Source organism: Cyanistes caeruleus, chromosome 13 (assembly GCF_971803275.1).
Source record: "Cyanistes caeruleus chromosome 13, bCyaCae1.hap1.1, whole genome shotgun sequence".
Lineage (NCBI taxonomy): Eukaryota > Metazoa > Chordata > Aves > Passeriformes > Paridae > Cyanistes > Cyanistes caeruleus.
This window is the reverse complement of record NC_141713.1, coordinates 13,807,710-13,833,249: the sequence shown is the minus strand read 5'-3', so window position 1 is coordinate 13,833,249 and position 25,540 is coordinate 13,807,710. Positions and strand designations below refer to the sequence as shown.

The following is a 25,540-nucleotide window of genomic DNA, read 5'->3' as shown; positions in this document are numbered from 1 at the left end:
GAACATGAGATCAAACCCTCACTACTTGTTTGTACTTCAGGGTTTTTGCTCATAATCTTTAAAGCCTGACATATATATGTCTGCTGTTGCTGACACTGATTTCAGGGAAAACTAAACTGAACTTTTCTAAAGCAGAACCCAGGATTTTGCTTTGTTCTTGACTGGCTGGGCACACCATTAAGGCCTCAGCACATAACTGATGTTACTACACCCATATGTTATATATAGTTATATAAGTGATGATAGTGAATTTCACAGCTTGTTGTATGTGTAACACAGGCCCTGCCTGAGAGTTTCTGAGTCAGTTTAATCTCTCAAGAGCCGTGCTGGCACAGAGGGGCACAGATAACATTCCACAGCAGAGGGCCCCGTGACAGGGCTGTCAGTGCTGGCACCACATGGAAGTGTCAGGGCAATGCTGGACAGATGCTTACGTGCACCCCTGTTATCAGCTGCTCTGGGCTGTGCTGCCTTCCTAGCTCTGGGAGGAGCTTAGCTGGTAGGTTATGGTATGGACAAGTCTTTCTCAATGCATCCAGAGAAAGACTGTTTCAATATAAGAATTTTGCTTTTAAGGCCTAGATCAATTAGTACAATCAATTTAGTACAGACAAATGCTTTGGCTTTTTTTTTAATTCCCTGCTCTTTTTTCCCGCATATTCCCTTTTCTCAAATAACTTTGCTATTAAAAATAAAAGACATCTTGCTAAATATATTAATGCAGCATGAAGAAAACCTCTAGGTATATCCAGTGGGATCTAAATCCTGTGTTTTCTTAACCTGAATGGGATACATTATCAACACCTCTCATCATTCTACAGGCCACAGGTTCCCTATAGCAGCCCTGAGACTTATTAAGGCTACTTGTAGGGTTGTGAAAAAGGAAAACATCTGAGCCTACCTAACTGATAAAGGGAATGCAACATGAAAGCCAAAGATAATGACAAATTTGACTCTGCTGACACACAAAAGCAAAGTTATGTGTTTGGCAAATAGATGGAACTAACTAGGGTGGTTGATTTGTGGTTCTAAAACCTAATTTTCACTGGCAAAATGTCAGTGTTTCCTGTACCTGACTCACCAATCTACCACTTTCACCTGCCTCCCACTCTACTTGGCCCTCCAAGGAAGCCATCCAGCCACAATCTGACCCTCTGGTGGAGCAGGATATTCTTTCTGTAAGAGTTGCTGCTCCCAGTGCTTTGTCCCCTCTCTCCCACAACGAGAGCATTTCTTTGTTTTGCCTCTGGGTTCCACTCATCCCTCATCTTTTAGCAGGTGACTTGTTAGTCTGCCTGGTTTTCATTCTTTTAATTCACTTTCATTCAGAATCATTTGATGGTTAAAATCCTCTGTCTTTCCAGATACAAGTTTTGCTTCTGGGATTCCTTCTGTGTATTAAATATTTAGAACAAAGATGGTATATGTATCTCAGGCCCCTGTATAAGAATATTAGATTATATAGATTGCCAGGCCAAATTCCTTTGAAACTCCACAATCAAGACATTTTAATAAAAAAAAAGGTGGTCTGAGGTTCATAGCTGACCCTTCATAGGGTGTACTTGGGAGCAGACCCATCAGCAATTTTTTGTTACTTCTGCATGGTATCTATGTTCATTAAGGTAATGAAGCTATTAATTGAATATGTAAGTTCAAGTAATTAAATGCAAGACTTATTTCTTTAGTTTAAAGGGTAATAATAAAAAATTTAAACTTGCAAACTAGATCACACATTTAGTGATGATGAATGTGAGCTGGAAAGTGCAATATTCCAATATGAATTAGTTAATTGCATCCATTCATTAGGTGATACACATTAGCAGAAGGTCAATCCATTTGAGACTAGATGTGTTTTACAAATAATAAATTTCAACAGGTAAATTGAAGAGAAATTCAAAACAGAAAGTTTTTTTTAATATATTTAAATTCAGAATAAAATCCCTACATGCAAGAACACATTCCCTCTAAGTTCACAGTTACCAGCACATGCTCTTTTCAGCACTGCTGAGGTCACTCCAGCCATTGGGGGACAGGTAAACTGCTGGCTTAAACTAAAATGCTAATTTTTGAAACTGACCCAGTTATAAAGTGAGTCAAACATTGACCTTTTTCAAGCATTTTCTGCTTTATCACTCTCACTGAATTATTTGAAGCTTGCTTAAATCCCTACATTTGCATTTCAGTTTTGGACTAAATTTACCATAAATTTACCAGCAGCTGGTAAATTTACCAGCTGTATCCCTGTTGCCTGAACAAAGTATTCTGCCCTTTAGGCCTCTTCGTTTTGCAAATTCTGTAAATTTAACAAGTGTTAATTTGCCAGCATTTAACAGTTCTACTGGGTATAAAATGGTCAATATCACAGGTAAGAAAGCTGATCTGTTTGACTCATTTTACTAAAAATTATCCATTTGATTAATTTTTAGTAAAAAAGTGTTTAAATCAAGTTCTCTTCATTAGACATTTGTGAATATTCAGTAATAAAATAGTCATTCTTTAAATCAGCATTTTTTTCTGGTGTTAAAGGTAATGCAGAAATAAGGAAAGTAAAAGGAGATTTTATTCTGTTTATTTGTAATTTAAGATATATCCAGACTCAATTATTATTAAGATTTATAACATTAAAACAACTGATTCACTGAGAAACATGGAAAAATTCTGAAATAATATTTTAGAGGATCCTCACAGTATTGGGGGTGTTGCTTCACAGATCATGTTGCTTAGGTAGGTGTATAACAATGCCTTTTTAGTTTCTATGTATAATATAGCTTTGTCTGGAGCAAGGACTGCTCTCTTCCTGCACACAGCTCAAGGGCCATAATTCTTAAAGAGATTTCAACCAGTGAGCCTTTTGCAATGGTCAGGCATAGAGACATTTAGAGAATTGATTCAATTAACCTAGAGGAAAAAAGTGCTATAATGTGTGATTTATGTTTGCAGATAAATTAAAATACAAGTATCTCCTGAAGAGCATTTGCTGCCCTCATGGTTGGTAATGAAAATAGCAGGCAATTAAAATAGAACACCTGAGGTTGAAGCTTTAATGTATATATCAGAAAATGAAGTTCAGATTTCCTAAGTGGAAGTCTGAGCTGAAAAATAACTTAGGGGAAGTTTTTATTCAATCTCTACTTTTCTTCCAAAAGTAATTTATAAAGCACACAAGAAATAGGAAGAGACATTTACTGAAGCAGGAGGCAGAGGGTACAGAGGAGTGGGATCTCTCAATCAATACTGAATTTGTATGAGGAACCAGGAATATCCTTGCTAAATGGTAGTGGAACAGCTGAGAGAAAAAGTTATATATAAAAGAACTTATGGGTCATATTGAAATAATTTTGGGGTAGATTTTGCAGTTGAAAGGAATCATTGGAAGTGTCTGATAGAGTGATGTGACTCAGTTCCTTCCTGTGTGTGACAGTGCTTTCTGGAGCTCACTCAGGAGCATAAGAAATGTTCACAGATTAGAAGTAGTGAGAACGAAGAGCTCTTGCTTGGAGGTTTGTTGGAGTTGCTGCATCCATTGCCCATTTCAGTGGTGTATCCTATGTGCTTTGGCACAGGTGATCTGCCCAAAAGATGTTTTGAGATACAAAGAGATTCACCTTATCCTCTAGTTTTATGAATTCCTTTAGACAACAGATACACAGTAGCATAGAGAAGCAAAACACCAGTACTTTGACTGAGAAACCCAGGAATACCTTAATTACATCTCTATTGTCTTCAGCATTGCAACTTTGTCTTTTTCACCCTGTCTGGCTACTGCAGGTCCTGCTCCCATCAGATGGTGTTTGCATAAGCCAGGTCTGTATCCTTATGTATAAATAACACCAGTGCTGGGGATGGGTAGAGAAATTGAGGCTTCTAAATGTAAAAAAGGTATATATTCCAATTATACATTCAGATTGCTTCAAATATAAAAAACAAAACTCTCCAGGAATAAGTTTGATGTTGGCTGTATACTAGCCTAAATTCTAACACTGAAGCAAGAAACAATCACTTGGTTGTTCTTCATTTTATTAACAACCATTTCATCACAAAGTGTGAAGACTTTGTCATTGCAGTCTGAAACAGAACATATTTGTTTCCTGATTTGCTGTTTAAGTAAAAATATAATTAAAATGCATTCATGTGAGAGAAAATAGCCAGTCTAACTTAACTGACAGTTGATATAGTTTTGCAAATTTGCAAAAAAAAAAGCCCAAAAAACCAAAACCAAAACAAAAAACAAACCAGAAACTACAGCACTGCAGTAAGTGGTTTGCTGTTGTATGGAGGTGTTTAGGGACCATTGGACTGAACCCTGAGTATTGTTTTTGTTTATTTTCTTTTTTTGGGTTGACTTTTTCTTTAACAAATTAATTAATTTCCTTCCATATTTATTGTTTTTACTGAGTCATTATCCCAATGTCCAAGGCAATCCCTTCCACAGTAAATTATACATTAAACATTCACTTGCATGATTTGAAGCCACGGATCAATTTGTTGTACTATAAAGTAGCCAGTGTGGTGCTGGAGCCTGGAAGCAGCTCCCCAGGCTGGGTCCGTCATTGTCCCCAGAATCTCTTCATTCCTCACTCTGCTTGGCAGAGCTGCTCTAGTCCTTGGTGAGAGCCCACCTTGGCCTGGGCACCAAGGGCTGAGGCATCAGTGGTTTCCCAGGTGGTGGAAGAGGAACTCCAGTGAGTCCCTTGCTGTCCAGAAGAGCAACAGGCCAGGTGTGCCATGTCTTCTGGGGAACCCTCCGAGAGTGGCTGCACACCAGGAGCCTGTGGAATGGCAAATGCAGCCCCAATCTCCATCTGGGAATGCCAACAAGCCCTTGGTCTAAAGGTCTCCAAGAGCTTTTGCAAACGGAATTGCTTTTAGATGTAAGAGGAATGTGGTTTGTACAGCAAGAAGTTGATGAAGGTCTTAAGCAGTTCCAGATTATGTGGGTTTGAGCTGCATCTCCACACACACATCCCTTCTCACCAAAATCTCCTGAATTTTATTGATCTAATAATGAAACTGTCATACAGTTTCCTCATTCCTGAAACTTGTTTAAATGCATTCTTTTTTCGAAGGAGCACATCCTCTCTCTGATTTATTTTAAAATGGCTTTTAGAAGGTGTCATCCTTGTGATGAAGTGTTAGGTCTGTGTTGCCAGTGTGCCATTAAAAATTGAATTTCTGACGTTTAAATGTCTCACTCATCCCAAGTGTCACAGTTTGACAGCTCTGCATGTCACATTACAGCAGAATATTATGAATCCATTTCCTCTGTCAGGTCAAAAAAAAAAAAAAAAAAAAAAAAGACTGAAAATGAGAGAATGCAAAATCTGCAGTCTTCTTCATTAGTGAGACGGAAATTCACAGAAACAGGCATGTTAACCCCGAAATGACTTAATTGGTACTCTGTGCCTTGTGCTGCCTGTCTGTGCCCGAGCAATCTTTGTACCATGTTCCTGTACAAGAATACTAAGAGGATTCTGGGACAATCCTTTCAATTGTCTGTGAACATGTCACACATGGAGTGAGGAATATAAGGGCAAATACTATAACAAAATCAAAACATGGCCAGATCTCATTGTTTATGCTCGACTATGTCAATGAAAAGGTCATGTGATGTATTTCTTGTTGCTTTGTTTTGCCAACTTTAGACAGCGGTAACTTTGGTGTCCTTTATTTGTTCATCTATCTGGTACGTGATAACTTCAAACCATGACATCTGATCGGGCTGAAAACATCGGGAGTGTTTGCATCGGTAAGCAGAACTTCACTGATTTTGCCTAAAGTAATGAAAACGGCCTGGGCTTTCTATGTTTTCTGCCTAGGTTTGACCAGGGAGAGTGTAGGGCTTTGACAATAAATTTCTGATGCCTGTCAGCTCGTGGATCTGGCTCCATGTGGCCGCTGCCTCCCCAGTAACCTGCCGTATGGCATTGCCCAGCCTCTTCTCTTGCACGACGTGGCCTCCCACTAAGAGAGCCCCCGCAAAAATAATAGTCGGCATCAGGTAGCTGTTGATTGAACAACTTATTCTGCCCTTTAAGCCGCTTCCTTTTGCGGAGAACTTTGAGGGAAAGCGCGGCCGCGGCGGGGCCGCCCGGGCCGTGAGGCGCCGCTCGGGCCGTGAGGCGCCGCTGGCCGCACGCTCTGAGGCGGCGGCGCGGCCGGCAGGGGGCAGCAGGCGGCCGGCGATGGAGCTGTGGCGGGGGCAGGTGGGGCCCGCGCGGGGCCGCTCGGCACCGGGGCTCTGCGGGCCAGCAGCGCCGAGGGCCGGGGCGCGGTCGCTCCGGCGGCACCGCCGCCAAAGGAAAAGAGGGGCGGCCCGGGGAGCAGCGGCCGGGCTGCGGGCACGGCTGGCGAGGACGCTCGGGGAGCGCCCGGGGGCGGGAGCGGGACAGGGCGGGCGCGCGGCCGCCAGGTGAGGCGCGGAGCCCCCGGCCGGCAGGGCGGGCAGCCCGGGACAGCGGCGGGCGGCGGTGGCGGGACGGGGAGCGGGCACCGACACGCTGCCGCTCAGGCTGCGCCCTGTCCGTGTCCTATCCGCGCCTCGGTCCGGGTCCCGCGAGGGGCCGCCCGCCCTTGTCCCGTCGGGGCCGCGCTGCGAGGCAGCGCCGCCGGCGGGGCACCGTGCCCCGGTCACCCCGGCCCGACAGAGCTTCCCCAGTGCAGCCCGGTCTCTCCCCTTACGCCGCTCCCCGCGCCGCGGCCACCGGCTGTGTCGAGCTGGGGCTGCCCGGGCTCCCCGCGGGATGCCCCGGGCGGGGCCGGAGCCGGGACTGGCCTCTCCGGGCCGCGGCGCCTCCCCGCCCGGAGAGCCGAGGGGGAGCACGATGGTCCCGGTGAGCCCGCTCCCCGCCGCCGTTCCCCGCTGCCGCTCCTCGGGCGGCGGGCAGTGAGCCGCGCCCGGGAGCTCCGTGCTCCCACGGCGTGCCGGGAATCCCCGGGACGGGACGGGCGCGGGGCCGGGGGGCCCGGGGAGGCTGCGCCTCAGTGAGCGGGGCTGTGCCGCTCTCGCCCTAGGTAGGATGGACCTGCCCCCCTGCCTCTGCCCCCATGTCCAATAAGAAGAGACCCGGCTTGACACCTGCCTATATACAGAGGAGGAGAGCAACATCTTCAGCGCTGGGCTTTGGAGGGGGGGGACCAACCCAAAACACAACACAGCATCAGGGCAGAGCGGGGGGTTCGGTGGTATTATAAACCACCCCCCCCTCCCAAGACTATGACTTCCAGTAAAATTGAGATGCCAGGGGAGGTGAAGGCAGATCCTGCAGCTCTGATGGCATCTCTGCATCTGCTCCCTTCTCCCACTCTCAACCTTGAAATCAAATACACCAAGGTAAGTTGTGTTCGTTTGTTCTGGCAGAGAAATTCATGGTTTTCTCTCCAAAGGAGGGATTTTGCTTAAATTCAGTTTCATTATGCCCTACCCAACATGAGTGTAGAGATAAAAAAACCAAAAAAACCAAAAACAACTGCTAAAATACTGCCTTGAATCTGCAATAAAAGTAAAGGATTTTTGTAATCTTCTGAAAAACCACAGGATAATAGAAAGCAAATTGGATCTGCTGGGACTGGCTTTGCCACATCTCTTTAAATGTACTGTTTTCTACAGAGCTGTTGGGGTTTATTTTCAGTGCAAAAACAGTAGTTCTCGGGTATCTTTTGGTTGCTTTTGATGTACTTCAGAGGACATTACTATACATACCTGTGTATCTCAATCAGAAAATAAAAACGTTTTCTTACTTGAATTACCCTGAGTGCCCAAGGGACTCTTTTACATTTCCTGGAGGACTCTTAATACTACCAGGTTGTTACAGCACTGGAACAGGTCTCTACAAACTTCCGTGATTCTTGAATACACCCTTGAATAATATTGCGAGAGGGCATGTTTTTCCTACAAACCTTTAAGAGTGATTTTCATAAAGAGAGGGTTAAGAACAAACCCACTGGGTCAATGTAGAAAAATCTGCTGGGTTTCTGTGGTGTCTTATGAGACTAAATTGATTTTGTTGATTAAAATGGGCTTTAAGGACAGTCATTTGTTTGTAAATGCATTTTGCTTTTTAAAATTCGTTTATATATTTTTAATCTTTGAATCTTCAGTACCTTTAAAGAATGTTTTCATTTCTGTTGGAGAGGTTTCAGATCTACTGTATAAACAGATTACAATGTGTCAGACTTTGTTTTAATTACCAAGTAACTTAATAAGAAAATAAGCACATCAGCACTGGAAAAAGGTGATAACATTTTTATCTACTGGAAATACAACTTCAGGAGCTTTAATGCTGATAGGAGACTGATTTTGGCTGATGTAGCGTAATTTTTTTCCTCCATATCATCACTTTAAAAGCTTTTCTTTTTTTTTTTTTAGTGGGTGCCAAAACTAATTTGTCCTCTAATTTGTTACAGTAATTCCTTGTTCTAGAAGAATGTTTCAGAGGAAAGTCAACGACTTTAAATTTCATTACATTTTAATACAAACTGGAGTATGCAAATCTAAAAATGCATCTGGTTTCTTGCTCATAATTTATTTTTAAATAGTTAAATAAGTGAGGAATTCAGTTATTGGATGCTGTGTAGTGCTACACCTCGGGAGTAATCATACTGTGCAGAGTATTTGGCATGAATTTTGTCCATTGCTGGTTTCATTGTAAACTATGCTCCAGGAGGGTTTGGTGGAAATACTTGAGAGTAGTATCACAGCCAGTTTGCATCATAAATGTACTTGCATTTCTCTGTTCTAAAACTGGAGAATTGTTTCTAGAAATCTTTGAAAAATACAGCAGTCATCAGCAATCATAGCTTTCTTTCTGTGAGAATATACAGTGACCTTTAATAGGCTAATACATAGTGCCATCATCTCAGATCTACAGTGTTACACATTTTATACTAATGGAACAATTAAAAGAAAGTTATTTCAATATTAAGCCAAAAACAATGGCAATGTGTTTCTTCTAAGCTTGGGTTTGAGATATCAGGTAACTCCTGGTTGCTTTTCAGAAAATTTTGGTTTAGGACAGGTATCAAATGTTTCACTTGGCATATCCTCTGTCTCTGTTTTTCTGTCTGTCTCGCTCTTTCCTCCTTTTTCTCTTTCTCTGCAGGAAATTCAAGTGATTTATAGATAATTGGAGTCTTCAGCTTGGAGTTTTGTCTTGGGCAGGACTTTTATCCAGGATCCACTTTCCCACCTATTACAAAGAAAAACAATCAAAAATGAAATAATGGATTGTAACTTGATTCTTTCTTTTGGGGTAGTGGTCACTTCATGTCCTAAATGACAAACAACTTCCATAAACAATAAATAACATTAGACTAAAGCACTTTGGCAAAGAAAAAAAGAAAAAAACAACCCCAGACCTTGTAAAATCAGACATCTGTGAGCATTCCTAACAATCTCTCTCCTGCTTGTTAGCTGGGAATTTTAAATACACAACCAGGACACAGAATTCTTGAACTCTTTATTACAGGTGTCTATACATGTAGAAACTTAACCATTTGGGAGTTAATTCTTTATGAAGAATAGAAGTATCTATGAACACTTAAACTTCGTGAGAAAAATTTAAATATATTTTGCCAATTCAATTCTATTTCTATAATTCTAAAGTTGGTAAACAGACCGGCTCCTTAGGGTATGACGTTAAAATTCCAGGATTACCTAAGTGAGTTTTGTTAAAGATTTGTAATATGTACTGGGAAAAAGGAAATTATTCATTAATCTTTTAATAACTGCAGTACCCTTGAGGTTGCTATGAAAGCTCCTTCCAACTACATAGATGAAACAAATATCACCTGCGTAATTCTCATTTATTCGATTATTTAGCAGAATTATTGAAACTTGTGAAATATCTTACTCTGGTAAGTTTATTGAAATAAGCAGAAAACTGTATGTGAAGTCCTTCTGACCTGTACACCTGACAGAACACCCAGAGGCAATGTAGGTTTGGATATGTCAGAAAAAATATGATTTAGTGATGAAAATTACCCGATGCCATCGTTTTATGTAAGATGTGCAGCAGTAGCTATTGGGACTTCAGTATTGGAAGTCAGCCTATGCTGCTTTAAAAAAACAGTCATTAGAAATATTTTTCCCAGTTTTTTAATACCTTGGCACGGTCTGTAAAAAATAAAGTGTTGCCGATGTGTGTAATAAGAACTGGTGAGCAGGATGTGAACCAGACATGCAGGTGAGTGTTCAAGCACACAGGGTTAAGTTTTGTGAGGCTGGCAAGTACTTGAACTGCTACATTCAGGATTATCTCTCTTTTCACTGTGCTGACTCCTTAACTCTTTACTTTTTAACATTAGCATTTGGGTAGGGTCTGCATCTACAGAAAAGGGCATCTTGGCATGGAATTAGGTTGTTCCACAGCCCTGCGGCACAGTGAGCCCTCCTCAGGCTTGTCAGGAGCGTGCTGTGCTCCATATGTAAGGGGGCACGTAGGTAGGAAGGGGATCCAGCCCTCCCCCTGGGAATAAGTCACGCTTCTACAAAAGTCAGCTTTGTGTCAGAAACTCTCCCAGAATGGGCTGTTCCAGAAATATCAGATGTGTGAGAGAAGCGGTAGCATGATGTCCGCTAAGGACATGTCATTAGCATGTTTAGTATAGGGAGCACAGCCCAGAGAACCTGACAGCTTCTGAGGGTGGTCAGAGGGTTTGCACTGTTCCACTGATGCCTCTCCTAAGCTTTTATGAAACTCCATTTTTCCTCCTGAGTCTGTCTCCCAAGTGTCTGACAGTAGGTATGGAATCAGCCCTGTGGATTGAGCCCTTTGCAACATTTCCCTCCTGCTGTCTCCATTTGAGGAGCTAAAGGTGTTTCTGCAGGATGTGTCTGTCCTTCCTTTGTTATGGCATAATCACATCTGCTTTACAAAATATTTTCTTCGTGGTCTTAATAGGTCATGTTGTCTCTTTTAAGGACAGCCTGGGGCTGAGGGCTCCATGGCTCTGTCCTGTCACAGCTGTGTCACTACATCAGGTAGCTGAGTGAATAAATGTTCTCAGTTTGCATCATGTTGAGCACACTAATCCAGATGGATGTTTTAAGTTTTGTTTATTGCTTGCCAATTGATTTAAATCTGAGTAAAAGCTGAACAACTTTAGCATAAGGAAAAGCTGAAGAATTGTGGTTTAAGAGCTTTTTAGAAAGAGGTGCCCTAAAGGGATGAAGTTACAGCGCAGTGGCAGTGAGGAGGTACATGAAACATTTCTCTATTAACAGCCTATGATTTAGCTGACAACCATATCTTCTTTGTCTTGTACAAGAGGGTTTGCTTCTACCCTTTTGCCTATACCACAGGCTAAAATCTGTCCAGTTTCTACACACAGGCCAGGTAAACTACCCAGCACTGCAACAGAATGCTGTATAAAGGACTTTGTATGAAGTGTATGCAAACTGCTTCTGGGTAGACAAAAACTAACACATACATCTCAAATTGTCATATGATAAGCATTTAGGTTTGAAATATTTTATTGCTAGGTTTCAGTATATTCATTCCCATTGGGCTTCCTTGGCATGACCCTTTCTATTAAAATTTCCAGCATGTGTTTTTCAGATAAAATTCTAGACTGGCATTACAATAGGAGGCAGGAAATCCGTTTTATTTAGAGTAATATGCAGAATATTTGTTATTTTTTGAACAGAAGACAAGCTTTGGCAAAACTCAGGTAAGTGAGGCATACATGCACTTTCCCATCTGTCTTTCCCTAAATGAGCTACTTTAGTGCCTTTTGAAGTCAGATTCACTAAGCAATGCCTGAAAAAGACAGCTTGGCTTTTGGGTCACCTAGGTGAGCACAGTTCTTCTACAAAAGATGGGTGACAGAAAATGAAAGATGTTTGCATGAAGAGTAGACAAATAGAACAGCCACTTTACCCCTCTGTGGAACACCTCAGCATCTGATGCTGACACTAGGGATGTTGCTCTGTATGGTATTTCAGTGTATATACTGTATGCAGTTTTACTGTTGTTTAAATCTGCAGTTCGAATTCTCCTCCAGTGTATTCATACTTTGCGTTTAGTATTACAATCCATCAACTCAGATAGTGATTGGAAAATATTTATGCACTCTCTTCCAATTAGTAGCCCAAATATGGGATTATTCTTTCCTCCCAAATCTTTACCGTCTTCTGCACAAACCAAATTTACCGAAGTTTTGCATGAGGGAACAAGAAACAAGTGTAGTCTTACATGTATCCAGTCCCTGCCTTTGCTTACTCCAGTACAGCCACAACAGCCATGAGCCTTAAAAACACAGAAAGCATGGGGCTGAACTGGCCCCAGCTAGAGAACTGTGGCAGACTGCTGTGTTACTGAGGGGTAACTATGGTAGCAGCGACCTCTTACTGTGCCAAATCTGCAGGGAGAGGCTGGATCTTTAAGGAAAATGCACCCTGGTTTAATGCATCAAGCTGTACAATAATACATTTCTGGCTCTGTCCAGTTGGGAGGGTCAAATGATGCACTGAAAGACTTACTCATTGCTTTTCTCATAGCAAAAAAAAAAAAGTTTAACTCTTCAAGTATTCAAATGCAGAAGATCCATGTATTTATTTGCATATCAAAGCTAGAAGGCCAGTAATAATCAGAGTACTTGCCTGAGTTGAAAGACAGACAAATTCATACCCCTGCTCTGAAGCAAATAGAGCAGAACCTGAATATGGATCCCTAATTTCTGATGGGGAATAGGTCAAAATTTTGCCACCTTTGGCTGTCTTTGGAAAGAATTTAATGTTATCTGCCATTGGATAATTTACTCCTAAGTATTTATGAGGTCTCAGGCATCAGCTTGATAGCCCAGTAGGCAGGACACTATTGAAGGAAAAATAGGATTCAGGTCTTCACTTCAAGAATGATGTTGAACAGAGCAAGGAATAACACACATGCTCTCACAGTCTTTCATTCTGACAAAAAAAAAAAAAAAATTCCCTCATTAATTCTGTTTCATTTTGTCCTTCAGAAACATCTCCCATAGAAGTTGGCCAATTCTGGTGCATTTCCCTATTACATTTTTATCTTGTAGATCTGCATTTTCTGATAAATCCCACTGTCCAAGAATTCTTGATGCATCTTGTACATCTCCCTGTCCATACAAAATTGTTCCGGGCAGACCTCAATGGGCTCTGCCAGTTTGAAGTTATTCACTGCCATAAAGTGCCTGGGAGGACCTCAGCTTGGAACTACTGGATCCTATTGTCCTCCTTTCTTTACAAGGCACATGAACAGATCCCCTGAGCTGTTCATGGACATTGCAAATCAGTGGGCACAGATCAACATCCAGAAGTTGCTTAACCCCTCCTTCCAAGAGGCTTCGCTTTGTATTTCCTGCCTTTGGCAAATTTCATCTCCCTTGAGTTGCCCAAATGTCATTTAACTTCAGCCCCAGTAATATTTTCTACAATACTCTGATTAGCCTGAACATTTTTATCTACAGACTCTGTACCTTTACTATTAATGATCTGCAAAGGCAGGTGAGCCAAGATATTGATTGCCAGTCACAGTAATGAAGGGGCACCTTGCTATTAACCTTTTTCCAGGGAGAATTATCCGTTTATTTCCAGTCTTTTTATCTTATCTCTTAACCACTTTTTAATCCATGGCAGGACTTTATCTTTCACCATATGGTTACTAACTTTCCTTAATAGCCTCTTGCTAAGGACTTTATCATCAAAAGCCTTTTTAAAGTCTAAATAAATTGTATCCACTGTTTCATCTTGGCTCCTCATTTGACTAACTATCTTCCAAGAAATCTCACACATTTACAGAGATAAATGACAGAAGATGAGTTCAGTGGTCCATATCATAAATTCTTTGTCAGGTCTTGCATAAAGTCATATTATTTCTTTTACAGTTTTGCAGCTATCTTTTGTGAGGCTGGACTGTAACATTTCTCTATTTATTTTTTGAAAATTCTTTCATTCTCCCCAATTCTAAAAAACCCAACAGTTTTTTATCTGTTTGGAGGTTTTTTTAGAAGTAGAACTCATTCCCTGTAAAAAGTAACCAGTATATCAAATCTATTTCAGCTGAAAGAAATGACAGGCAAGAAATGCAATTAAACAAAGACAAGATCATAAGGAAGCTATGTAAATGTAATAAAAGTGCAGATGTGTAGAGGTTTAAAAATTTTTCAGAAAGCTGCAGTTCTATGCAGTTCTCTAGTGAGGAATCCTCAGACAAGGGCTGGCATCCCTGCTTAAAGCACAGTAAGTGCATGAATAGCTGTGTGAAGATTTACTACCAAGTATTATGCAGAGAATGACGAACTCTAAACATTGATGGCCATCCAAGGGCTCAATCATTCATTACTGCTGTGTTTAGCAAATGAATTCCTGTTCAAACTGCATATTCCTATCTGGTTTTCTCCAAAACACAAGTTCCTAATTTCAGAATTTGTCCAAAATCATCTTTCTATTCATCACTTTTTTCTGTAAATAGTGATCTACCTTTGTGACATGAATGCAACACATTGATGCTAAATCACATGTTGAACTAAGGTTTAGGAGCACTTCATTACTAAAAGCGTGATACATGAAGCCACATCAAAGTGTTGATGCAATAGTCTCCCAAATGACAAAAGACAGAAAGAACCCAATCCATGATTACTTGGAGTCAGTGCCTTTCATAGAGAGACTAGTGAACTGTATTTTTATAGATGAATTGAAACATAATGCATTCCAGCTTTGTTGTACTGAAGTGGGAAAATAGTGCAGGAAACCATCCACATCTCATTCTGTGACCCAAGTGAAAATGTTTAAGGTTAGCTCAATCTCAACTGGCCTCAGCTGGAGGCTGAAACATGGGGATCACACTGACCACTTGAGTACATAGATCTTGATCTATGAGGGATTCATAGGTAATGAAGACTCTGAATTGAACTCAAAATCTAAGGGGATGCTGTGGGACAGCTGTGAGGGGCCTACAGCAGGTGGTGTGGTTGCAGAATGGATATGTTTGCTAATTTCCATGTGGATTTATAGTATGCCCTAATTTAAAGTGAGTTACAAAAAAATCCATTTGGAAAGTCACAAAAATACCGGAAGCATTGCATGGTAAAACAGGCTGCAGCTCCTTTGCTGAACTTGGAAAGAGGATGCCAGGGGGACACTGTTCTCTTACCATGCTTTGGTCCTGTGGCAACGATTACACTAAATCCCTTGGGTTTTACTCAGAAACTGTCAGAAAGTCCTTTTCAGACAGAAATTCCAAACACATGTATTTACACAGGTAAGGGCTTATCTCTAAAGTGAGACTGATTTCTTCCCAAAGCAGAGCTATTTACCATTTTGGGTGAATGTCAGTATTTTTATAAAGGCTGATCTTACCCTCTTGTGAATAGGTCAGCACAGCTTAAATTTGGCCCCAAGTGACTGGGGCAGGTTAGAATGTCAGGTGTACATTTCATCTGAAATAAATCCAATTGGAAGATCCTTCCAGATCTGGGCTGTGTCATTGTTTTCTCATGCTTCAGTGGGAAAAGCACCATATCATTATCATCATCACTCCCACCATTGCCCTGGTACACCCTCAGTGGCTTTTATGCAGTTCCTGATGCCTTTTGAAAACTGGAAGAACTGATGCAGTAGATTTCAGGATGGATTAGCATTCAGGATTTCTTTTCATTCCAGGAATTTAATTTCAACTCCTTACAGCACAATTGAGAGTGAAGCACTGGGCCTGTCCTGGACACGGTCCTTAAAGGTTTTTTTGTATACTGCTGGCATTAGAATTTAATAAAGATGATTCCCCAGAACAACTATTTTACCTGTCATTTTCTAGTCTTCCAACTAGTGGCTCTGCTTTTCTGATTTTTGAATGTAAATATAATCTACTTTGGGGTAGCCAAATAAAGATCTCCCCAAAATGAGCGGCCACTTCTGGAAGAATCTTCAGTCTCCCTTCCATAGCCAGGTTGTTTTCAGAATCCAGTGACTCTCCCACAGCCTTCATCTGCTTATTTATTTAATTTAGGCTTCTCTTGATTGTTTTATTTGTGTTACCTTTCCAGTAATTTTCTTCGGAATATTTTGTATGTTTAGTAGAAATTTTTATTTTTTGTGTTTGCAGCCTTTGTGTTTCCTCTCATGTCTTCCTTCTTTGCCACCCCATTTATTTTCTTGCTTGTGCTTTCCTTTTTTAGCCTTGGGAATGCAAATCTTCTTTGACTCTTTCACATTCTTAAGCCTCCATGCTGATTCCATGGATTTTAATTTCCGAGCTTCAAGCAGGGAGTTTCTAAGTTACTTCCTCTTTAAAAAAAATCTGCTTCTTGAAGTTTAGTATCCCAGAGAGTATGGCTTCTTCATGTGTTTCTCTCCTGCAAGGAAGCTGGAATTATTTACAGGGTAACCATTTCTCAGGGGTTCAGACACAATTTTTAGTCTTTGACAGGACTGTGTCAAATGTTGTTTACATTAGGATACAGAAAACTCTGTTCTCTACACACTATTTCAGTGCAGCTTTCACTGAACTAATACGGAGTTATTTTGGGGCCAGCTTTACTGCCTTCTTACTCTTTTTCCTCTTCAGTACCACTTCAATGTCACTTCAGTTGCTCTTATTTAGAAGCCAGTACCTCACTCCTGCTATTATCCTTCACGATCTACACTGCTTCTATATCAGTGGGTCCGCAATTTTGTTATTTCTCTCCTCCAAGCAGTGCCCACGCAAAGCATTGCACACAGAACTGCTCCCCCCTCTGCAGCCCGACTTGTCCTCCCTACACAGCTTACACGTAAAAAGTGTGGTATGCCTCTGATAATTCTCATCCCCTTATGCTCAAAAAACGCTGGTTTCTTCCTCTCCGTGATAGAGTCCAGATCACCCATTTTCACACTCAGCTTTCTTAGGCTGGTTTATAGGCACTTGCGCTTTTATTTCCCAGCTATAAGATGACCTAGATGAAAACTGTGATCTAGTTTGTTGAAAATCCCTGTAAAGTCTTTCCAGCTCAATCGCAAAAGCACTTCCCATGACACTGCATCTCACTTTTATTTACCACTCTGCTAGTGTAAAATGTCCTTAAAATAGAATTAAATTTTAAACTGGGTTTAATACTTCTTTATATTGTCAAATTGATTTGAGAAGGCATTTATGTAACTGACAGGTGGATACACAGATTTCTTTTTTTTTTTTAAGGAACCACTTCATTTTGTTGTCTGAAACATATTTGGAGTATATTTTAAACATTCTTTGCACCCAGACATAAAAGCATTGTCCTGATTCCACCGGATATTTTCAAAGCTTACCATAACATCTACATTTTACATTTGCTTTTGTTTCTTTTCAGCTGTAACAGAAATAGTTTATTATTGAGTTGTTCAAAACTAGCAAGAAATTACCACCTACCTTCCAAATCAACAGACTTTTTTATTTTTTCCAGTTGCTTCAGTTGTGACACACTGTTGCAGCAGTCCTGTACCAGAATGCTCTGCATGGACCTTGAGAAACAAGCACAGTTGCTTTTCAGGACATCTGGCTAAGCCTTTACCCCCTTTTCCATCAGTGCCTGACATTTTGTTGGTCTTCCTCTTTTTGTCCTTATCATGCTTTCTTTACCACACCTACTCAACGGCCCCTTCTCTTTCGTGATGTTTATTAGATGCTGTTTTCCTGCGAGGTGAAAATCAAGCTCTGCTTTTTTCACCATTCATTTGAAATAGTGATATAAGACTAACACTAAATGTGCTGTAGCTATGCTGATGTTGGCTTAGGAGTCTTGGTGGTCCAACCCTTTGATAGTGATTTTTAAATCCATTTGTTACTTTACTAAAGATGTTTTTAGCTGGCATCACTCAACTGCAAGTGTTAATATTCTACTCCATCACATCTTTCAGAAGGCATTAATTGATTCAGCCTCACTGTAAAACTGTGACAAGGTTTCCTTCACAGATGGGGGAGTTTAAATTTGTGGGAGTGTAACCATGACTAACTCAGACAGTAGGTCAGTGTCAGAGGCAGGATCTCTTGCTAAACCAGCCAGACTACAAGAAGATCAAGCCTCTATTTTTGTACATGGTATTCTGGGAAATGGCAATACAGATGAATTTTGGAGCCGGTGTTTACCTGTGGATGCATGTCTGCATTTCTGTATGTTATTAATTCCACACTTCTCTGCGTACTCACTGCACACACACACATGGTATAGATGGAAAGACCCCTTTCTTTGTGCTCTTTGCTCTCTTTCTGTGTCACTTCATCAGGAGTTGTCTGTTGTTGTTCCTCTGAGTGTTGTCAGGGAGGCAGTGCCCTCCTTGCTGCAAGATCTGCATAATGAGTTCAGATGAAGCTGGAGCTGGTGATGTTGTTCCCCTCTGTACTTCTCTTCAGGAGGAGGAATATTCCATCAGTGCAAAGTGGTGACAGTACTGGAACTCCAGTGCTGGTATTGCTTCTATTCACATCTCAGAGGTTTTGTTTCAGTAAGGCACTCTAGCACGGAGGGAGAAGGAAGGCCCTCCTATTTAGATGCCAAGTAGGAGCCCAGTGCAGAACATGCCCACTGAGTGGTTCGGCACAGCTCTTCCTCCCATCAGCCAAGACAATTGCTTTTAATATCTGGATTCTGCTTGTAACACAAATGTGTTTATGGTCTTGCTCTCTGTCTCAGTTAATTTCTTTCCTTGAGGGAGCAACAGGACAAATCCTTTGATAACTTGTTTCCTGATTAGAAGCCTTTACCTGCTTTCCCGGAGTGGTTCCCTGTGACTGGGAACCTTTGTAGTCAGCTCTTCCAGCTGTTTGCCTAAATGGTCTTTAGAGAGACTAAAAGCAGTGAACCAGGAATAGCAACATCTGACTTCAGCCAGGTCCCATGGGAATTTAGTTATTACTCACTGGATTGGATTGGCAGCATACCTTATACCAGGTACCTGCCAAAGGCTGCATGCCATGAACCTTCACAAACAGCTGTCACTGGTGTGCTCCTTGCACAAGTGGGGCACTGGGTGACATGTTTGCTGTAATTAATACTGGGCTCCACACCTTTACATACCAATAGTACTCACAATATCTGGGTGAGAAATTTCTCAGATTAAAGTCTTGATAGCGATTTTAGCCATTTAGTGATCATGTCTCATTGTCTTCACTACAAGAATAAATCCTGTCTTGTAGACAGCACGGAAACTAATGAGGTTTGCCCATATTCTGGCATCATTACAAGGGGTTCAAGCAGAGAAAAATGGGGTTTGGTAAAAAAGGGGAAAATACACATGAATTTTAAAGGAAATGTGGAGAGGGGATCTCAGGACTGCATACATGAATATTCAAGTTTTTTAAGGAAGCCTCTTTATTGACAAGACTTATAGCATGCTTTGCTCATTTAAGGAAAGCTTGGTATAACCAGGTTTTGGGTTTGCCCTAATCTGCTTTCTTAATACTGCATGTTTGGCAAAAGTTTAGGGCCATGTTTTTCATTTACATACTCAAAGTCATTAGTCTGTTTCTATTTAAAGTTAAATAGAAGAGCTCATTTTTCATGCAGGCCTTCATCTCTATACAAAATAGCTTGCCGGTCATATACAAAAATGTTAAATTCTATCAAAATTGGCATTATTTTGGTATATCCTCAGGTGTTCTATTTGACTGAGACTGTAATTGGATCTTGCAAGAACACTCCACATCCAATTTTAGCCTTAGCACCACAGTGTACTTTGAGATGTAAATCTGTCAGGTATCCAAGCACAGCAGGTTACTTTGACAGCTTAAACCCAGTTCTCCCCAATCAGCCTTATGAATAATAAAAAGCAGAATGGCCTATTCCAGTTTTGTATATGTAAAAGCAATGACTTTGCATTGTGAAAGACATTGTGAAAAACAGAAAGAACTGAAGGAGAAATCAGAACTGAACTCTGAGGACAGGGAGTTTAACAGTTTCTTCTCTCCAGATTAATATTCTAAAGTAAATAAATTAGTATTTTCCAAGACATTTTATTGAAAATAATTTCCAGCCTGCGAGATTTCATTAAAGAATTGAATGAGAGGTGTTGGGTTCCTTTGCATCTTCTTGAAGAGCAAAAAGAATTTATAAATCAGACTTCTGGGAATTGTTATCTCACAGCTTCTTCTAACAAACACAACAATTTGTTTTAAAGGCTTTCACCAAAGATGTCATAAGTGGTAATCCCTATGTTGTAAGTGGGTACTTAATGTGATTTAACTTAATGCTGATGATGCAAAGCTATTCTCCCCCAAAGCCCATTAAGAACATCCAATTTTCTGGTAGACTAACACTCCTGCTTACTATCGTAGAGATAAGTGACTGTTTAACCAGGACAATAATGAACACTTTCAAACCAAGGCTGCAAAACTGAGTGGCCACAAAACTGTTCTTTGTGAAAGTTCAGACTTTGAATGTAAATGTCACAAGCTGAGTTTTTTCTTTCTAGGAGTAGTTTGAATTTCTGTATGTACAGACATGTACATACAGGCACTTTGCATCATCTTAACGGGTGTAATGGTGAATATCATTATATATGATATCAGTAGGCATGGTCTAGTAAGAAGAAGGCCAGTGCAAGCCATTTGTGTAAATTAAGTAAAGAAACTGATAAATAACGGGTTTTATTTTATGTCTCTCTAAAGTGCAGATAATTCTAACAGTTTATCCAAGATAATGCTTCTCACACCACATGTTTTTTTGTGGATTCTGTACATGCAGAACAGCACAAAAGGAAATGTCTCTGGCATCATTAACAAAACATGCTAACAGTAATATTTGTAAGGCTTCAGGATGCAAAGTAGAAGCGAAGGCAAACTTTTCAGGAGCTTAAGGCTGCTCACTTGGGTCTAATATAGACTTAGCACTTTGCAGGTCAGTGGCTCTGCTATTTGTCTCTGACCTAACAGATCTGGAGTTCTTCACATCAAAACCAAGTCTTGCTGAGCTGAGATCAAACGTGTTAAGGTAAGGATCTTGCCAGTGATTTATCGTGCCAGGGAGGGTGATCAGGCCATAAGGGGCCACTGCAAATGAAGCTGACATTCCAGCAATTTCTCATGTGTAGTTATAAGGCAATTTTCTCAGGCAGAGCTTTTATGTCAAAATAAATTTGCTCATTGTATTTTTCTGTGTTGTCTATAATGTCTGAAATCCTAGGAGGAATATTTATTTATGCAGCACAGCTAATTTCTAAGTAAGAACTTGTTCCTGGTGATGAACATTTAAAATGGCAGTTACCTACAAGGGAGATTAAATTCTTCCAAATGGCAGAGCATGTTTCCCATGTACAGATAAATAGCTCAGACTGTTTTCTGTCACACATAAGGAGCACACAAGACTTGCAATGCACAAATAATGCAAAACACAGGAGAACTACACAGAGTAATATGAGTCATGTTTGTACAAACCCCTCCTCATTCCCACCATTTCAAATGAGTGCTTGTGGAAGGGTTTCCAGGATCAAGTTCTTAATAGCCACAATTTCATTAAAGCACAGTGACAGCCCAATAATTGATTATCTAAACAAATACTTCTCCTCTCCACTCTCGATTTGGTGGATTTTTAGAAATCTTTTATTATTTCACTTTTTAAGGTGCAGTAAGTGACATCAAGGATCATCCTCCATAAAAGCCATTGCCATCCTTACCCAGCTCATCCAGTGACGGCTTGTCTTTGTAACTGGTGAAAATAGAAAGCACAGTTAATTTTTTAGTCACCCTGGTTTCACAAGCACTGTTTTCTGATGCAGTTAAAGAGAATAAACGTTCTTCTCCAGCAATTAAAGAGTCCCACTGATGAAAGGATAAGTAAAGCTAGGGAGCTTAGTTTCTTAGGAATACATGAAATATTACCTGAGCTATGTTATTGCTTCTGTATTGTTCTTCTAGCAAACAAATTCTTCATTAACTGAAAAAAGTAAAAATTTCTTTGAGGAAAGCCTTTATGTGCTGCAACGAAAGTTTCTTCCCACAGGTTTAATAAGGCAGCCAAAAGGAGTAAAATGTTTGTGGTGGGTATAGTTCAACAGACAATACAATCTGAAGTTTCTTCTCTTTAGATTAATTTTCTTGAACAACCAGGCACAAAATAATCCCTTTAATGAGACTGAATTGAAATAACGGATGCTGTATCAGCATGTGGCACAGTGAGAAACTAAAATAAAAAAGGGTATCATCACAGTTTGGCAGCCTGGGTTTTGTGCAGGAAATACTTGGGGGGGAGGAGGAAAGTAAGCACGCTACTGCATGTTGTTAAGACTTATTTAATCTTCTTAACTAATTACTCACACTTCCTAATTCAAAATCATACAAACAAAAATGTTTAGATAAGCCGGGAGTTTTTTCAAATGGGTACCCCCTACAGCTTAGAAAACAAACATGACAGGTTTCCCCTGTCTGATGTCCTGCCATTTGCAGAAGAACAGACCCAACTCCCAGAAAGACAGAAGACTAATTAAGACAGGAAGACAGGCAGGTCAAACATTTGGTGTGAGGGATGTAGGACATAGGGGAGAAAAAATCATGTTACATTCCACTTTCACAGCAGACTGGCGAGAGGCTTCAAGTCCTTTCTCTGATTCCATTTGCTGCTCAGAGACCCTGGATTCCTCCAGTTTCTCCTCCCATCACACCCCTTTCCTAGCACACCATTCCCCAAACCTCTTCTATCTGTGAGCCTGCTCAGTAGGAGACTTGCCCTATCTGCCTTTAAGCACCTGAACAACATCCAGGTGAGCAGAACAAGGCACAGCCCCTGCAGCCAGGTCCTGCTTTGCCCTCTCCTCCCACCTCTCTGGGACTGAAAAGAGACCCAGCTCCTGCCACCATTAGAGCTCGACCACAGGAATCCTCCTCCAGCTCATGTTGTCCACACTGAAGCCTGACTTAATTTACACAGGTTGAAATGTCACTGAGCCTTGATGAAGTCACCTCTCAGTGACTACAGCCTTGTGTAGTCCTTGGTGTAATGACCAAACACTTGACTTCTGATCTTCACTGGTATGAAGTGCTTGCTTTAATTTTGCTAGAGTTGACTCAGGCCTTGCTACTTGGTATTTACACCCAGAGAAGGCAAACACCCTGGTCTTCTCATCAGACACCTACCCTTGCCACAGGACTGGGTTTGCACAAACAAAATTGTACCAGAGCTGGCTGCACTGCTGCACTGACAGTGAAATCAGAGCAGCTCCACTCACTTCTTGGGCATTTTATTTCTGATTCCACTTTTTTGATCCTCCTGCTATACTGTATTTGTAAAGGTTTAAAATTCTCCAGCCTTCTCAGTACACTCACAAATTTGCACTCTAGATTCCTTCAGTGCAACTACAAGCTTGATTTTATGAAGGAAAGCCCCATTTATGGTATAGTATGTCCAAAAGCCATGACATTATCCATCAGGCTCTGAGGTCCAAATGAGAGTTTAAAAAAGAACAAGCACACCACAGCACATAGAGCTTTAGACCAGAGATATTTTTCCTTTTAATTTTTTTTTCTTTCTTTTTTTTTATTTTTACAATGTGGGGGGTGTGAGTAAGGAGAGAGAAGGACAACCCAGCAGCCAAAAAGGAAAAAGAAAAATCAACATATTCTGGTTTTGTTTGGCCTTTCAGACCTCACAGGCTCTAGAGCATGTGTCAAGTTTCCAGTGAAACATCTTTGTTTCCCAGTACAAATATCCCTCTGGAGGTTGTTGCCACTGATTCCTTTTCCTCAACTGGGGCCTGATTCAGCTCCCACTGAAACCAGCTGGATTTTTCCTTTTGTTCTACTCTGGACCTCTTGGACCTCTTGTAGCTGAAAACCAGCTATGCCCACAGGCTTGCTTGCCCAAAGTAAATTTGGTAGAAAGTTGCTCCTGTACAGTTCACTGTTACTCTCATACAATTGCAGTTCCTCCAAAGCTGAAAGGCATCTCACTAAAGAACCCAGATCTGGGTGGCTGCTGAGGATGATTCTGCTCTGGGGTAATGAACGACATGAGAACCACCTGTTCTGGGGTGCTGGGCCAGCCAGGCTGCCCTGGCTCTGCAGGGGTGTCCCCTGAAGGCAGCACAGCCACTGGCACTGCCCAGAGAGGCTCATTCATGGCTCAGAAGCAGGATTCTGCACTGGGGGAGGTTGGCCTTGAAGCCTATTCCTCACCTTTTGTGAGCTGCCAGTGAGAAGCTGTGACTCTTGCTGGTTACCTGAAAAATCCTCTTAAAAATAAAATTAAATGGCACTGCTGATCCATCACGGGTCATTCAGCCAGGGGACTGCTGGCCTTGGCTTTTGCTTTCCTAGTGCCTTCTTATAAACCAGCTTTTCACTGATTCCATAGCCAGCTGTTGGTCCCCAGTCATTCCCAGGAGTGTCTCACAACACACTCTAGAATGTGAGAGATTTGCTGTATCAAGACAGCCATAAAAGTGAAGGAAAACAAGGCCTGTGAAAATAAACAAGCTGTACCTCTGACTGGCAATCCCACCTAGTTCATTCCCTTACAATTGTACTAATCATTAGGACTCTTGAAATGTTTCCCAAGGAGAGGAAATGAAGTTGCTGAGATGGGAAAGGATATGAAATTTCCTGACCAGACTGAGGCACAGGTGCCCGGTATCTGGGATGTTATGCAGTATTTACCAAGGGAAATGCTACTGCTGGATTTTTTGCATGCCTCTAAAATTGTTGTCCGTCCCCCCTCAAAAAAAGAAGTGCCGTTATGTACTTCCTAATGCCTCCAGCTCTGAGAAGATGCTGAGAGCCAAGCAGCTGTGATTCTCTTATAAAGTACTTTGGCATCTGATGCCCCCTCCCCCATCCCAGCAGATTTAGTGTCAAAAGCTCTCTAAGGAAAAAGCCACATATGAAAAAAAGATCTTTGATGGAATGAAACTATAACCAGCTACTAAATCAATTGAGTTAGGAAATTCCCATTCCTTCCTCCATTCATCCAGAACCAAATCTCCTGTGGGAAGCCATTATTATTTAGATGTTAAAATCCTCTTCCTGTACCAAAGAACATTTCTGGAGCTGCAACAGCACAAAAACCTTGTTTATTAAATCCATGGGAAAATAATTCCACCTCCAAAGAGCTGAATGCTGGGCCACTGTCTGTCCACTGCCTGAATTTCTTAGTTGAGCAGCTGGGGAGCCTGAAGAAAATGTCTCATGACATCATCACTGAGCAATATCGAATTAAGAATGTAGATCATCATTTCACTCGCACATCATTTGAGAACATTTTCAAGAAAGGAAATGAAAAGTTACATTGTTGCCACCTGTGCTGATTACTCTCATGAATTAAGAGAGCCCAAAATATTTTTTTCCCCTGTATGGTTTAAGGAAAGACAATACAAAAAAAGAGAGGCAGTGAGCATGCAGGAACCCCCAGTGAATGTAAAAATCAGTTGCATTTCCCAAATCCGGGGCTAGCCCCTGGTTCAACAGCAGAGGGAATTTGAAATGCTGCTTGAAATGCTCAACCAAGAGCTGCAAAGGAGGTATTAGCTCTTTGTTTATTTTAATTAATTATATTTATACACACACTCATAAAGATAGTTGTTTTGTACTTCCTTGCTGGTAAATAGTGACGAAAACACAAAATACGTTTTCTCCCTGGT

At 41.1% G+C, this 25,540-nt stretch overlaps 1 protein-coding gene and 1 long non-coding RNA gene across 7 annotated transcripts in view; one reads left to right on the top strand and one right to left on the bottom strand.

Moving 5' to 3' along the window:
- Positions 1-25,540, top strand: part of ALDH1A2 (aldehyde dehydrogenase 1 family member A2) — a 112,731-nt gene that overhangs the window by 51,347 nt on the left and 35,844 nt on the right. The window contains exons 1-2 of one of the 6 annotated variants that reach the window (XM_086849027.1): positions 6,159-6,203; positions 7,012-7,330. The exons of 4 other annotated variants lie outside the window; for them this stretch is intronic. In XM_086849027.1, the coding sequence (XP_086705153.1) occupies positions 7,214-7,330 (117 nt within the window). In that variant the 5' untranslated portion in view covers positions 6,159-6,203; positions 7,012-7,213. Of the gene's footprint in view, positions 1-6,158; positions 6,204-6,892; positions 7,331-25,540 lie in introns of those variants that run through there. One more of the 6 variants, XM_023934087.2, reaches the window with a different exon arrangement.
- On the bottom strand, positions 19,301-22,621 carry LOC147650716 (uncharacterized). Its single transcript, XR_015275831.1, has 3 exons — positions 22,468-22,621; positions 21,792-21,846; positions 19,301-21,618 (listed from the first exon to the last, which is right to left on the bottom strand). It is a non-coding gene; the product is annotated as an uncharacterized LOC147650716 (long non-coding RNA).